General features: G+C 47.2%; 1 protein-coding gene across 1 annotated transcript in view; it reads right to left on the bottom strand.

The window, feature by feature from the left end:
* Window positions 1-6,093: 6,093 nt before the first annotated feature.
* Window positions 6,094-14,180, bottom strand: part of CAPN5 (calpain 5) — a 51,261-nt gene continuing 43,174 nt past the window's right edge. The window contains exons 9-13 of the mRNA XM_042838220.1: window positions 13,444-13,566; window positions 12,758-12,954; window positions 12,284-12,405; window positions 9,806-9,942; window positions 6,094-9,702 (exon numbers count right to left, since the gene is read on the bottom strand). Of these exons, the coding sequence (XP_042694154.1) occupies window positions 9,520-9,702; window positions 9,806-9,942; window positions 12,284-12,405; window positions 12,758-12,954; window positions 13,444-13,566 (762 nt within the window). The 3' untranslated portion in view covers window positions 6,094-9,519. The remainder of the gene's footprint in view (window positions 9,703-9,805; window positions 9,943-12,283; window positions 12,406-12,757; window positions 12,955-13,443; window positions 13,567-14,180) is intronic.

The raw sequence follows: 14,180 nt of genomic DNA, 5'->3' as shown, positions 1-14,180 counted from the left end.
AAGTATGGTGACTCCACCACCTCCCTGGGCAGCCTGTGCCAATGTTTGACCACTCTTTCTGAGAAGCAATTTTTCCTAATTTCCAACACTGTCCCTGTACTTCAGCATTTGCAATTCCTTCTGAAATGAAACTTGTTTCATAGCTGTAACCTGCAAACCCCATGAAATTAAACCATAATATTTCTAAAAGTCTTTTACAGCATGTCATCGACAGCTCCCTTCATCCAGGCACTACAGATACATTCTCTTTCTGATAATTACGCTCTGCCAATCTTCATCTTGTGCCCATCCTCTCTCCAGTACTGTGAGAATTCCTGCTCTATCTTGCCATAAAGTCTATATTCAACCTAAACCATAAGTTTCAACTCCCTTCAAGTATCTGGGCTTGTTTCAGCCTGGAAAAGAGAAACCTCCAGGGAAACCTCACTGTGGTCTGCCAGTACTTGAAGGGAGCTAATAAATAGGAGGGGACCAACATTTTACACGGTCTGATAGTGATAGGACAAACGAGAATGGTTTAAACTAAAAGAAGAGAAAATTAGGTTAGATGTTAGGAAGAAATTCTTTATTCAGAGGGTAGAAAAGCCCTGGCACTGCTGCCCAGAGGGTAGAAAAGCCCTGGCACTGTAGCTGCCCCATCCCTGGAGGTGCCAAAGGCCAGGCTGGATGGGGCCCTGAGCTGGTGGAGGGCAACCAGCCCATGGCAGGGGTTGGAACTGAATGGGCTTTAAGGCCCCCTCCAGCCCAAGCTAATCTCTTTAGGATGGACACAATTCAGTCAGCAGTGCTGAGAAGTGGGGGTGTCCCCAGAGACTTTTGGATTGTGATTTTTGCCTATATGTTTGTCACTCTGTCTATTGAAATGCCTGTTTTTCAATGGATTTCTGCACATTCTTCATTGCTGCTCTGCAAAAGAGGAACAACCGCGCTCTGTTCTGTCCTGGCATCTCAGCACTTTGCAGAGCAGAGGCTCACATTTGGTGCAGTAAGGTTTTAGAGTGCTCACTGGGGATGGTTGGTACACCAAGCACAGGCACTGCTGGGCAGGAGAAGCATTCTGCCTTGGGGACCCAACAGCACCAAAGCACAGCTCATCCCACACCAGATTCTCCCCACACGTTGCCAGCAGAAAGCTGCACGTCCTGCCAGCCCCTTGGTACAGTGACACTCATCCCATTCCTCTTCCGGAGCAAGAAACATCTGGCTCTGCTCCAGGCAAACTATGAAACTCAACATTTCTCCTTTTACCCTCAAAAGGAACCTACAGAGGAGACCTGGCAAGGAGCAGAGGCAGCAGCTGCTACCTGACAGCAAGATTTTGGTGGAAAATATACAAAATCCTGCCTGGGACTGACAGCGCCTGCAGCCACTTGTCCCCTCTGCCCCTTTCTGCTGTTCTGCTGTTCCAGGAAAGGCTTTGAAAAAAAAAAAAAGAAAAAAGAAAAAAAAAGAAACCCTATGAGCTGACAATACCTTCATTAATCACAGCATAATCCTTTCCATGGCAACCCAAAGGATTGCGAAGTCACAAGTTAGCAAGCATAAGAGGGAAACACTGTACATCAGCCCCTGGTCCGTGGAAACTTAATAGAGGGCAAGACAGATCGGCTGTTTGGAGGGGGGAAAACCAGCTAGAAATGACGTTGCCATAGAGAAGGGCTCGTCCCTTGGCCTGATTCAGGTCTCGTTAATGTTGGGTCAGTGGAGGGATGATGGAACTCCGTGAAATTACTCTGGTTGTGCCCCCAAGAGCTCAAGAACAGACTCTGGCTCTACATGTTGGCTTTACAGAAGCTTTCAACAAAAAAGTCGAGTAGGAAGGAAAGAACACAGCTCACTACGATCACAGCTTCGATGTTGAGCATTATTTAGGCAGCTGTTTGGAAATCTGCAAGCTCAAGGGTTGCAGTGCAACAGGTGACAACAACTTGAGCATCAATCTATGGAAGGGAAGAGCTGTACTGTTTTGAGTCTGTTTGTCCCTGTTCTGCTGTCCTCTGGAGATGCAGGACAGTGGGGATCTTGCACAAGGTTTCACACAAAAGCAGATTTTGGCTGAAGCTTTAGCAAAAGCTTCTTCCCATATATTCACATCACCACAGCTGGTACACTGGGATTCCCTCATTCTTGGGGACAGAGATAAGAGCTGAAGCATCCCACAGTGGAGAAGGAGGGGAGAGCTACATCATCAATATCTCAAGGCAAAGCACAGATTAACCCCATGGAGTTGGTCTTTGGACCAACTATGGAGAGACTATGGGGAGAAGCACACTCCCAGTAAAGCAATGACCTGGGGCTGTGAGATCACCACCGGGCCCTATGCAGCCATACATGAGCTATGGAAGACCAAGAAATCTTAGATCCACAGATCTGTTGCCTCTTAAACTCTCCCACCATATTGCCTGCAGGATGCATCCACCATACACACCAATTTTCCTTGAGATGCCAAGAGATGCTGGCTGCACCTTTTTAGATATTGTGGCTGCATCAAGGAAAGCTTAGGGATCTTACTTTGTTGCCAAACCCATTTGGTGCAGCACAGCCCCTGCGTGTGACATCCCATTCCCAAACTGGGCAGTGAAATACAAAGCTTTGGGGCTGGAGCAGAACAAAGAGAAGATGAGGTGTCCCTAGGACCGGTGGGGTTGGGGGACACCTGAGATCATTGTGCCACTGACAGTACAGCAGCACCACACCCCCAACAGCCCCTCCCCATCTCTAAGCACACCCAAACGTATCCCAGAATATGAAGGGGACGTGGAAGGAAAGAGGGGATCCTTCAGACCCCAGCACAGGAGGGGAACAGCCCCCACCTCACCCAGCTCAGCTCTGAGTGACCCGAGCTAAATTAATCAGCGCCAAGCAATGAGTGAGGCACTAATCCGTGCTGCAGGAGCCGAGCTGCCGGCCATTCCTGGCAGGTGGGGAAACCCCACACCCACCTCCCTCACCCCTTTTCCAGGTTCGATCCGGGCTTTGCGGCGGGGTCGCTGGAAGCGGACCCCTCTCCATCCCCACCCCACTGCAACCTCCCCCCTCCTCCCCCCCCGCCCCGAGCATCTCCAGCCTCCAGCCGGCTTTTTCCCGACTGCAAACCTGTCGCTCCATTTCTCCTTACCTTAACGGGGCATGGCCGGGGTCGGGGGTAGGGTTTTGGGGCCGGGGAAAGGGTTCTGTGCCCAGAGCGGATCCGCGCTGCCTCCGGTACGGAGAGAGGGCAGCGGCTGCCCTGCCCGCTGCTGAGCCTCTTAGCGGGGGAGGAGCCGGGTTACAGCCAGCCCCTGGTGTGTGTGTACGTGGGTGTGTGTGTCTGTACGTGTCCAAGACACCTCCAACCCGGGGACAGGGCGACCAATGCGCTCCCGTGCATCCCCGTGGCCCCATAGGTCACCTCCTGTACCCCCGGGGCTGCCCAGAATGGTGGAACCCACGGAGCTACGAGCTCTGCAATAGCAAAGTCCTCGTTTTTCAGAGTCCTGATGGCTTCTAAGGCAAAGGGATGACTGGGAACACCTCTCAATACCATGCTGGGGGCACATGGATGTGCAAAACCAGGGGACCTCATCCAGGTCCCCTGGGATGCTGATGGAATCATAGAATTGTTGTACCACAGATTTGTTTGAGTTAGAAGAGAGCTTTAAAGGCCATCTAATCCAACTCTGCTGCATTGAAACAGGGACACCCACAGCTTCATCAGATACTCTGAGCCCCATCCAGCCTGACCTTGGAACATCCACCACCTCTCTGGGCAACCTGTGGCAGTGCCTCACCACATTGATCATAAAAAAACCTTCTTCCTTATAACCAATCTAAATCTCTTTGAGTTTAAAACCATTTCCCTTTGTCCTAGCCCAACAGACCCTGCTGAAGATTCTGTCCCCTTTCTTAAAGTCCCCCTTTAGATGTTGAAATTTATATTTGAATGCACAAACTGGAGCTTGTAAATATGGAAAATGGGGAAGTCAGCAGAGAGAAATGGTTGAAGACCAGGAAACTCAGAGCTGAGGTTGTGTCTAGAAGCTTAACTCTGACCTGATGACTCCCTGCCCAAATCAGGGCTGATGTCTTTTCTCTTTCCTGCTTTTAATTGTGCTGTGAAACATCCCCAGAACTTCTTACTGAGTACGAAGCCTGGCATTTTATCTTATAACTGTTGCAAACTACACCTTGGTTTTGCAGCATAGCACACAAAGTGTTTCTAAGCTTCTCTTGGCAGAGAAGCTGAGCAGACCTGGAGCATGTTTTTGGTTTCTGTGGGCCTTAGCAAAAGTGGGCTCTACAAGCTTGGATATTAATTGCAAATGGTACCAATGCCCTCTGTGATTCTTCTTCCTTCCATAGAAATATGCCCCAAAATGTGAGATGGTGTCTGAAACAGTGTTCTTCTGGGGGTGGCTGAATTTTTGGTGATGACATGGAAATAGAGCACTATGAGAGAGTCTCGTCCTGCAGAGGTGCACCAAGGAATTCTGCTTAAAACATAGGAGAAGCCATGTTGTGGCCACCACATCCCTTACTAAGCCCATAGAAACTTCTTTAACAATGTCAGTGTTATGGGTCACCAGCTTATCCCTGCGTATTCAACGCTGAGGATGTTGGCCAAGGACATGGCACCACCTCAGCAGCTCTGAGGGACAGCCATTGAACCCCTAGATGAGAGCCCTGTTGCCTCTGCAGCCATTCTTACTGGTAATCCTCGGCCTGCTCAAGTGGCAGGAGGCTCAGATCCATGCTGGGATTACTCTACATGAATGCTCAAATGGGAAGCTGGAGGCTATAGGGGATCCAACTCTAAGGAGAATTAGCATTCCAAGCCCATCTTGTGGCTATGGTGGTTCATTTCATCTCAAAGGTGCTCATGCAGGTCAAAAGGAGGCCCCAAAGTGCCCTTTTTATTAATTTAACATTAGTGGGCAGAAATCTGCAGTGCTGGAGGGATGAGGAGATGTTGCAGGAACCTTGGGAAACCTGGGCCCACTCCACTCCCTATTGCTGCTCTCCAATGATATACACTGTCCCAGTGTCGCCATACTGATTTGCTCTTGGCCTCACAACAATTCCAGCATCCCTACCTTGCCTACCTGTGTTGGTGTACACCACTTGAGTGCCATTAGCACAGTTGCAAAGCAGCCTTGGCTCTCAAGCCTCACTGTGCTAGCAAAACCTCAAAGCCAAAGCCAATGTTGGTGTGGAAGCATGCAGGATGATTTTTGGCTCATCCAACCTTGCATAGGCTTTTTTTTTTTTTGGATTTTTAGCTATGCACCAAACAAGTCTCAGGGAAAACAGAGAAGTTCCCCAAAGTTTATCCAAAGGAGCTATAAGAAACCCATCCCTAGAGACAGTCAAGGTCAGGCTGGACATGGCTCTGAGCACCTGATGGAGCTGTAGGTATCCCTGTTCATTGCAGGGGAGTTGGACCAGATGATCTTTAAAGGTCCCTTCCAACTCAAATGGCTCTATGATTCTATAATGTGCAATCTGCTCTTTGTGCAATGGGCAATGGGCTCTTTGTTGAGGGAAAGCCATCCAAAATCATATCCTCCTGCTGCTTTGCCCATAATCTTACATTTTTTATTATTCTTGTTGTTATCATTTTTCCCAGATTGCAGAGATTTTTTTGAAGTTAATGGAGACTCAAAAAGAAGTAAGAAACCCACCCCAAGATCCCTGCACTGTGATGACTTTGAGATAAAGCGAGTTGGAAGTGGTTACTCTCCTCCTTGGCTTTGCCCAGTGAACATGAGGGTAAACTTGCACAAAATCTTCACACATTTGCCCAAGGAGGCTGTGGATGCCCCATCCCTGCAGGCATTCAAGGCCAGGCTAGATGTGGCTCTGGGCAGCCTGGTCTGCTGGTTGGTGACCCTGCACATAGCAGGGGGACTGAAACTAGAGGATCATTGTGGTCCTTTTCAACCCAGGCCATTCTGTGATTCTATGAACATTTTGCTTTGCCCCTGTCTCAGAGTTAACAAAATACATAATTTGAATGGAGTTCAGTGAACCAAGCCAACAAATTAGGTTCTGCAGAGCCACCTGGTGTCCGTCGAAAGCCTTCTGGAAGAACACAGCAAGTTCGGAGGCAGGGAGTCTGAATAAAATATACACAATTTATTTATAGGAGGTTTACAGCTGTACAACGTTGGCCTTCAGTTCTGACCGCTCGCCGATCTTGTGCAGCGGGACACATCGGTGCCTTCGGAGACGAAGACAACTCATAGCCTGGTTTAACACCACCACATTAAAAAAAGGGGATTTCATGGAGTGTAGTGACAGGCTACTTGCAACCGATGCAGTGATTAATAAAAGAAACAGAAAATTAATCAGACATCCCACACCACTTAGTTTAGTGGGCATGGTGGGGATTGGTTGACGGTTGAGACTCGATGACCTTAAAGGTCTTTTCCAACTTTCATGATTCCACTATTCTATGATCTATGGTGGTGGGAAGGGGAATGGAAAGTCCTCATCAGGTTTGCCCCTCCCCTCAGATAAAAAAACAACTGGAATACATCAATTTACTCTATTCAAAGAGAAAAGGCATTGACATGAACAGTGGCATTTCAATAACTACCTTCCTCAACCCACTCTACAAACAAGACCAAAAAAAAAAAGAAGTTAGAAAAAGGAAATTTTCCTTCATCCCTTGGAAATGAAGGGGGAAAGAAAGCTTTTGCTCTAAGTTTTCAACAAGAAAATGAAATAAAAAGAACAGAATTATTATCAATATTAAGACATTTTGGTCCTGATATGGTATAACAATTGTTATTTTCAAGAAGGTATCGAAAGCTGCCTTTCATTATGGCTTGATTCTCTGTAGGAAGGAGGGAGGCTGGCCATGGGTATCAGGGCATTACTGCTCCCCAGCAAGCTTCAGTGCCACTTCTTGGGGATCACAGCACAGTTTGGCAGGGGTCAGGGCACCTGGGCCAGATGGCTGTGGTCTATTGAAGCTATGGGCAGCCTGATTTCCTGAGAAAACATGGCTCATGCAAGCACACCAGCTACCTCCATCTGGTGCTGATGGTGCAAAATGCCTGTGGTGCTCCTGTGGTGTTCTCCTTCAGCTGAATGGCTCTTCTCCCTCCAAAGCATTCCTAGGCGTCCCTTTCATCTGTCACTCCGAAGACTTAAATCACAACTTTTGGCCCCAAAGTCCTTCTCCCACTTATTTTCATTGATGAATCCTGTGCCCAAAATCAGGATCTATCTAATCAAAGGAACTGTGCTGGGCAAAATGAAGAGTTTGCTTCAATTTTGGGCTCAAAACATCTCTTTATCAAAACAGCAACATCTGAGCTCATTCTGCACAGTGCCACTCTCATTCGGATGATGGCAACAAGATTTGGAAGGTGTTCTGCACAACAGGAATAAGTGGGACCCAGAAAAAGCATCCTGTGGGTCACTGCCTGCTGCTAAGCCCTGGAAAACAAGACCTAAGAAAAACGAGCAATTTGGTCGAAAGTCCAGTGCTGACCCACAACGGCTTAACAACTGAAGATGTGGAAGGAAGAACAGCCTGCAAAAGCGGGTGAAGTTATCCTTAGGGACATGGTTTAGTGGGGAAATATTGGTGGTAGGTGGACAGTTGGACTGGGTGATGCTGGAGGTCTTTTGCAACCTTGGTGTTTCCACGATTCTGTGATTCATATGCTTCTAGATGCACCAGGATTCTAGATGCACTAGGAGCTGACTTGACACTGAGAAGCAAAATACCACCTTATAGACTTTGCAAATATTTAGGGACTTTAAAACAAAAACAAAAACATGTTACAGCATAAACATGGCCAGCCAGCAGGACAGACCAAAATCCCACTTTCTACAGCAAAAGAAGGGCTCACTTGCTCACTTCTTGCAGACAGGACTCTTCTCAGGTCTGAATCTATCACGATTGCCTCGTTTGAATTTTAAAAAAAAAAGTTATTTACGGGAAGCATTGCATCATGTGTGCTCCATTCTCCCAGCAAGTAGCTGACTGCAGAGGATCTGCTGGTATGGTTTATATGAAGCCAGAGTCTGCCACCCAGTGGAATAAGAAAGAGAAACTCAGGATTACAGCAAACGGGAGCATGGTCTTACACACTTCAGGACTGTGCTCTGTACCTTTGTACCAAGATGTGTTTAGGCTGTGCTTGTGGACTGGCTTTAGCTCTGTGCAACCCATCAATAAACTGGAAAGTGAATGTGGCAGATGAATGTTAGAATGAACTGAGCATTCATAGAGTGCTCCCCTCCTTTAACATGAGCTCAAGTTCCACAGCGTTTGGGAAAGTGAGGCACTGAAAATGATGCTTTAGAAATCTGTATGCAGCAGTGAAGGCGATGTCCACTGAACAAAGCTCCTCATCTGTGGGAACTGATGCTCCTCATCCATGAGATCTGATGCTCTGGCCTTCAGAGGAACTGTTCTTCTCTTACCCCAACACTGAATACACCCAGGAGACAGGTATGGGGTTACAACTCAGCAAAATGTAAAATTCAGGCTCTACGGACAACAACAGAAAAAAAGCAGTAAAGACAGCAGGCACAATGGCAGTTTGAGAGGCACAGGCAGGAATCGAGGCCAGACCAACTCAAAAACATAGCCCTGCAGAACAGTTGACTAACCAGAGCTGTTGGCATTTTTGCATCCTTCAGAATAGGCAGCTGAACACCAGGAAGCACTGCTGTGCCACACAAGTGATGGAGTCCCCACACAAGCTGCTCGAAGAGGTTGTGAGTTCTCCTCCTTGGAGATCTCCTAAAGCAACCTGGATGTGGTTGGTTGGCACCCTGCTCTGGGTGTCTCTGCTGGGACAGGGTTGGAATAGATGGACCAGACTTCCAACCTCAGCCATTCTGTGATTCTGTGATTCAGGACAGTGAACAGGGACTGAACAGGACCTGGAATGAGACAGCAGGTCCCTACAGTGATGGAGCCACTAGTCTTGCTGACCTTGTGGATTCGGGATTGTGTGACTTGCTCTAGTACGTTTCCCATCCAGTTGCTGTGTGCATATCAATAAAACACCCCAAGAGCCCCAATTTCTTTTTCCCCTTCTGCTTTGCTGACGTGCCTCCTTGGATAAGCAATTAAATGCCAGTTCATGGGCAGAAGACTCCTCGCGCACTACTCTAAAACCAAGCAGACACATTGAAGATGCATTGAAGCAGCTGGTGGGACCATGGTGGCCACACGTGTGCGTGGTGACACGTGTGTCCCAAGCCCCGTGTAAACATACAGCACCTGGACATCGTGCTTTGGCTGTCAGGACACACAGCGTGCCAGCAGCAATCCCACGGGGTGCACGGTGGTGATGGGGCTGCAGAGGATGCCAGTAGAAGGATCGTTGTGGTTCCCCAACAAGGCACCATTTTTTAACATGGAAAACACAAGATTGGCTCCTTTGAGTGGAATGCATGCATAGTTCTCCTACACTTGCAGGTGGTAGATAGGCTGTGTGTATATATATATGTGTGTGTATGTATATATGCATATATATACATATGTGGCACTAGAGGAGAGTCCTTGAGTACTCAGACGTTGGTGAGGATGTTACTGCTGAGCATCCTCACAGCAATGGTTCCAGGCAGATCATTTGATTTTCTGTTCCCTCTGTCCTGGAGGTGCAGTGTGTGCACGGTCTGCTGGTCGCTGGGATCTCCCTTGAGTGCCACTTGACCCAAGAACTCGTCGCTTATCAAGTTGTGGTTCCAGATCTGAAGAAACAAAACAAAGGTAGATCCTTAAGGGATCCAACCAATCTCTCCCACTTTGCTTTGCCTGGTGCAGCCTCACCTCAAGCCCCCAGATCACTGATACCTGAACAATGATGGGTTTTCCTGGCTTCTTGCGGTAGAAGAGGCCTTTCACATCAAACTCTGGTGACACTGTGTCTTTCTTCACTGCAGAACGAACCTTTTGCCCTTCGCACTTTATTATCACATATGGGTCAGCTCCTGGGGAGATAAAAAGTACATTATACTTATTTTGTATGTCCTGTAATTTCTCAGAGCCCTTTACCAGGGGCTGCATGCAGCAGTTTTCCTCCAAACCCCACCAGAAGAGATGGATATCTGCCAAGAAGTGCATCACACTCCAGATGATGTCCACGAGGCTCTGCTGATGGGCAGGGGCTTACCCTGTTAGGTGACATGGCATCCAGAAAGGAGTTGGTGATGGAAAGCTATGAAATGGCCACCTCTTCCCTGACCTCATATTCTATTTAAGCCCTCCTTCATCACTCTAAATTCTCCTTGCCTTTGGGCATGGAAGACAGCGACGTGCTCACCTCTCCCTTACAGGATTTACTGAAAGTAGGTGAAAATAAAGCCATGGAGAAGAGATCTGGACTCACAGAGCTTGTTTCATGTAAGGAAACACCAAGAAGAACAGACAGAGCCTGCAAAAACACACTTGCTTCCACTATACTTATACACTCTAGAACTAGGCTTGGTTTTACTTTAAGGTCAGAACCAACTAACTCAGTGTGATAATATGTTTTCACCTCTATTCATAAATCTTTGGCACATCTTATATTTCTCCTAGACCGAATGAGACTCAAATGCTGCAGAGATTTTATGTATAAGGGCTAATGCTGGGTTAAGAAAAAAATGTTGGGCTATCAAGGTGATGAGAGACAACACGAAGCTGAGCCAAAATTAAGTGCCAAGTTGTGCTGAGGTAGGAGATCCACAAAGGGTCTGGGAACTGGGAATATTTAGTCAGGAACTAGTGGCAGAACAGAGAACCTGAGAGTGGAATTATATTTAAAAATATTTATAAAAGATGAGGATGGTAATTAAAGCATTTGCTGTGAGCAAGATTTCAGGGAAAAGACAGAAATGCTACAAAAGAAAAGGATCATCTGTAGTAGCAAGAGACAAAGGGAAGAGAAAGATGGAGCACTGAGGGGCAAAGAGGTAAAATGGGTGGGATCCAGAAGGGATTGAAGCAGGCAAAGCTGGTGAGTGGGAAGCCAGAAGGTCAGTAGGAAAGGAAGGTTATAGCAATGTCCCAGCTGGAACAAGATAATCGTGGGAACAAGCAGGCAAAAATGATGGGAGGGGTAATTACTAAATCCAAAGACTATGAACTCATAGCTGGATGGTACCTGAGCTTCTAGGACAGAGAAAAAGTCCCTCATTAGACATCACTTTTCCCTTATGAAACAAGTGCAGGTTCTGGGAATTTCAGTAGAGAATAAGATACTGCTTTGGAAATGTAATTGTCAGATGCATTTTCCAACCATGGATTTTAGTGTCAATGATGGAAACACAGACCAAGTGTGCTTTTTTGTCCAAGGGGAGCATGGGAATGAGGAGAAATGGACCACCTCCTCCTGAGGGCCAGGATTTAAGATCACCTTTTTGTTTGCCAGACCACCTCCTCACTAGCTTGTTGTGTGCAAGGATCCGGATCCCCCAGCAAAACACAGCTGCATCATTTCACAGCTGTTTTTCCAAACCAATCTCTTCTTTTGGGATGTCTCATAAAATCTTCATGTTCCATAGCAGGAGCCAAATTCCAGTTCGTAAATCACTGTTTCTGAAATGGTGTGGAGGAACTAGGCTGGGAGATACGATAGATACCATTGCACTGGAAACCACTGAATAAGCAGGCTGGTGGTGGTGGGAGCTGAACAGCTGGAACACAGCTGGGAAAAGCCATTCCCAGGGAGATCTTGCTGAAAAAAAATATTTTATGGCTCCAGAATCCACATACACCCATGGAAGAAAATGTTTTTGTGAACGGTTCAGAAACTTTTGGCTACTTTGCTGCATTACTACAGGCACACTGAGTATTGTGAGTAACCTGAGGAAAAAAAACCAACCTACTTAGGACAAAACTCTCACCCTGAGCTCTGGTCATGATAAGAAGACTCCCTTTATGGTAGGTGATAAATAAGATGAAGATTACACCACAACATCGACCTTATCTGTCCTCCCAACTGAAAGGCCTTTGAATATGATTCCTAAATTTTACAGCTGCTCATACTTAGGAGGAAAGCCTGGAAGAGTACAAGACCTCTGCCAAAGGCTCTGGGGAGGTTTTGGGAGGATCTCCCAAGAATCACTGCTGATAGCTTAAATATAACAGCGCATCATTTGCACAGCAAGATTTTCCATGGATTTTCTCCTCCTCTGGTGCTTGAACCAGATACTTCCATTGAAAAACTATCTGAGGACACAAGAATTCCCAGCAAGCCCTCACTTCATAAAACCACCTCTCTCTTCTCCCTCTGAAACAACCAACTCCCCGTCCCTCTGGGACTGCACAGTGGGCAGAAAAGGCCATTACCTCCTTGGGAGTCCTGATTCTTGAGGCCAGCTGCGGCGAGGACGTGGACCTGGGACACCACTTGAGGGTATCCGCACATCCCACTCCAGCAGGTGTGTGGTGGCTCATCCAGTGTCAGCTCTCTATTGGGGAGAAATGTGTAATATTTGGGATGTGCCCAGCCTTACCCGATGGGCAGGCCAATGAGTTTTCTCTAGTAGGATGGAAAGCCTATGCACCATCCACTGGCAGACTCTGCTCCCCACTCTGATCTCCTTCTCACCCAAGGGTTGAGATGCTCTCCCATGTCATGCTTATAAGCAAAGTGAGAACTTCTCCATATGTCTTTGTCTCTTGGACACCTTTAAAAGGAAGCCAGACACCAGCTTTGGACAAGTCTATGGCCAATTCCAGTCAGGGCTACCATGTAAAAAAAGCAGAAAGCCCTCTCCAAAAAGCCAGTTCCTCCTCACCATCACTGCTCTTGTTTCTTACCGGCAATCTGAAGGCACATCTGTGAAAATCCTGAGAAGAAACTCGCCTACATGACCAGGGTCAAAAGTGGTGGGGATGATGACATAGCGGCCTTCCTTCAGGTCTGTCCTCAGGAAGACGCTGCGGGAGTTGATGTAAATGGAGCTGGCCACCTTCTGCTGCAGGGTGTGCATCCGGTAGTTCCTGTTCAGCTCCACCTGGGGAGAGAGCACAGAAGGACAGTCAGCAGGACATCACTGAGGAATTGTATCAGTTACCAGATCAGGGGACAGCCAGCAAGAATTGACTCCACAGTGATGGGACAGCTGGAATTAGGAGAACCAGCAAGGCGGTCCCAAATAAAATTTGAGGTGCCTCTCAAAGCTCTCTTGGCTCATAAACTCATCCTCTGTTGCACTCCAGCTTGACAGTGGTTCACCACCACGAAACACGTGATCAAACTAGCGTACTTCAGCATTCAGAGGAGACAAGCAAACCACTGCTTTCACCAAGGAAATCCTGTCTATGCTGACCCTATTGATTTCTGAAATCTCTCACCATTGCTACAGGAATTGCTGAATACACCCATGGGGCACACAGAGTAACAACTAAACACATCATGCCAATGGTCATGCAATGCTAGGATAGTGCAGCACTAAGGAACTTCCTGAGGGGATGCAGGCTAGCATGCAGGACCCACAGTTTACCTTATGGATATCAAAGCCTATGGCTAAGTTCTCTCCTTTGCCCTCTTTGCGACTGGTCCTTTTTGGCTTCTGCTGGATGGAGATCAGCACTTCATCTTCTGCCTTCTTCACATCAAATACATACTGGAAGCAAACAGAGGAAGATGAGGAAGACAGGAGCATTGGGCATGAATGGGGGCAAACCCATCTTTGAATTCTGCAGAATCCAAGGAGTCTAGATGCTTGTATCAGAGCACTTCACCCCTTGCAGTCTGCCACAAGTCCTTCTATAGAGGACTTATTCACAAAGACCTAACAGTGAAGCTAATACAAAGCAGGGAGCACAAAACAACTCTCCCACATCCTTGATGACAAATGCTACTATGGAATGGACCATCCTTTATCTGCTTATTAGATGAAGGACTTAAAAGAGCTTGTCCCATGTTACTTAGAATCTTAGTTCAGAACGGGACAGAGGAGATTGTTTCTAGAGGAAAACCATACAGCAGGGCCTTTTCTGAAAGCCCAGAAAAGCTAAAAGGAAATGTCCCTATAGCCAATAGTTGGAAATGCTTCCTAGCCTTGACTCGCACCAGCTAATACCACTTCCCTGTGGCACAATTTGATGTTTGGATGTTTGTTTGTGCCAAGCTGCTCTACCTGGATGCCTATTAGGAAGGGTAATGTTAAGACAGTTGGCCTGGATGCTGGTCACACTCTGCCCAGGGTTCTCAGTTCAATAAAGGTCACGAGCACAT

Source organism: Centrocercus urophasianus, unplaced genomic scaffold (genome assembly GCF_019232065.1).
Source record: "Centrocercus urophasianus isolate 14NV4802_14NV808 unplaced genomic scaffold, USGS_Curo_1.0 seq_74, whole genome shotgun sequence".
Taxonomy (NCBI): domain Eukaryota; kingdom Metazoa; phylum Chordata; class Aves; order Galliformes; family Phasianidae; genus Centrocercus; species Centrocercus urophasianus.
This window is presented reverse-complemented; position numbering and strand designations above follow the sequence as displayed.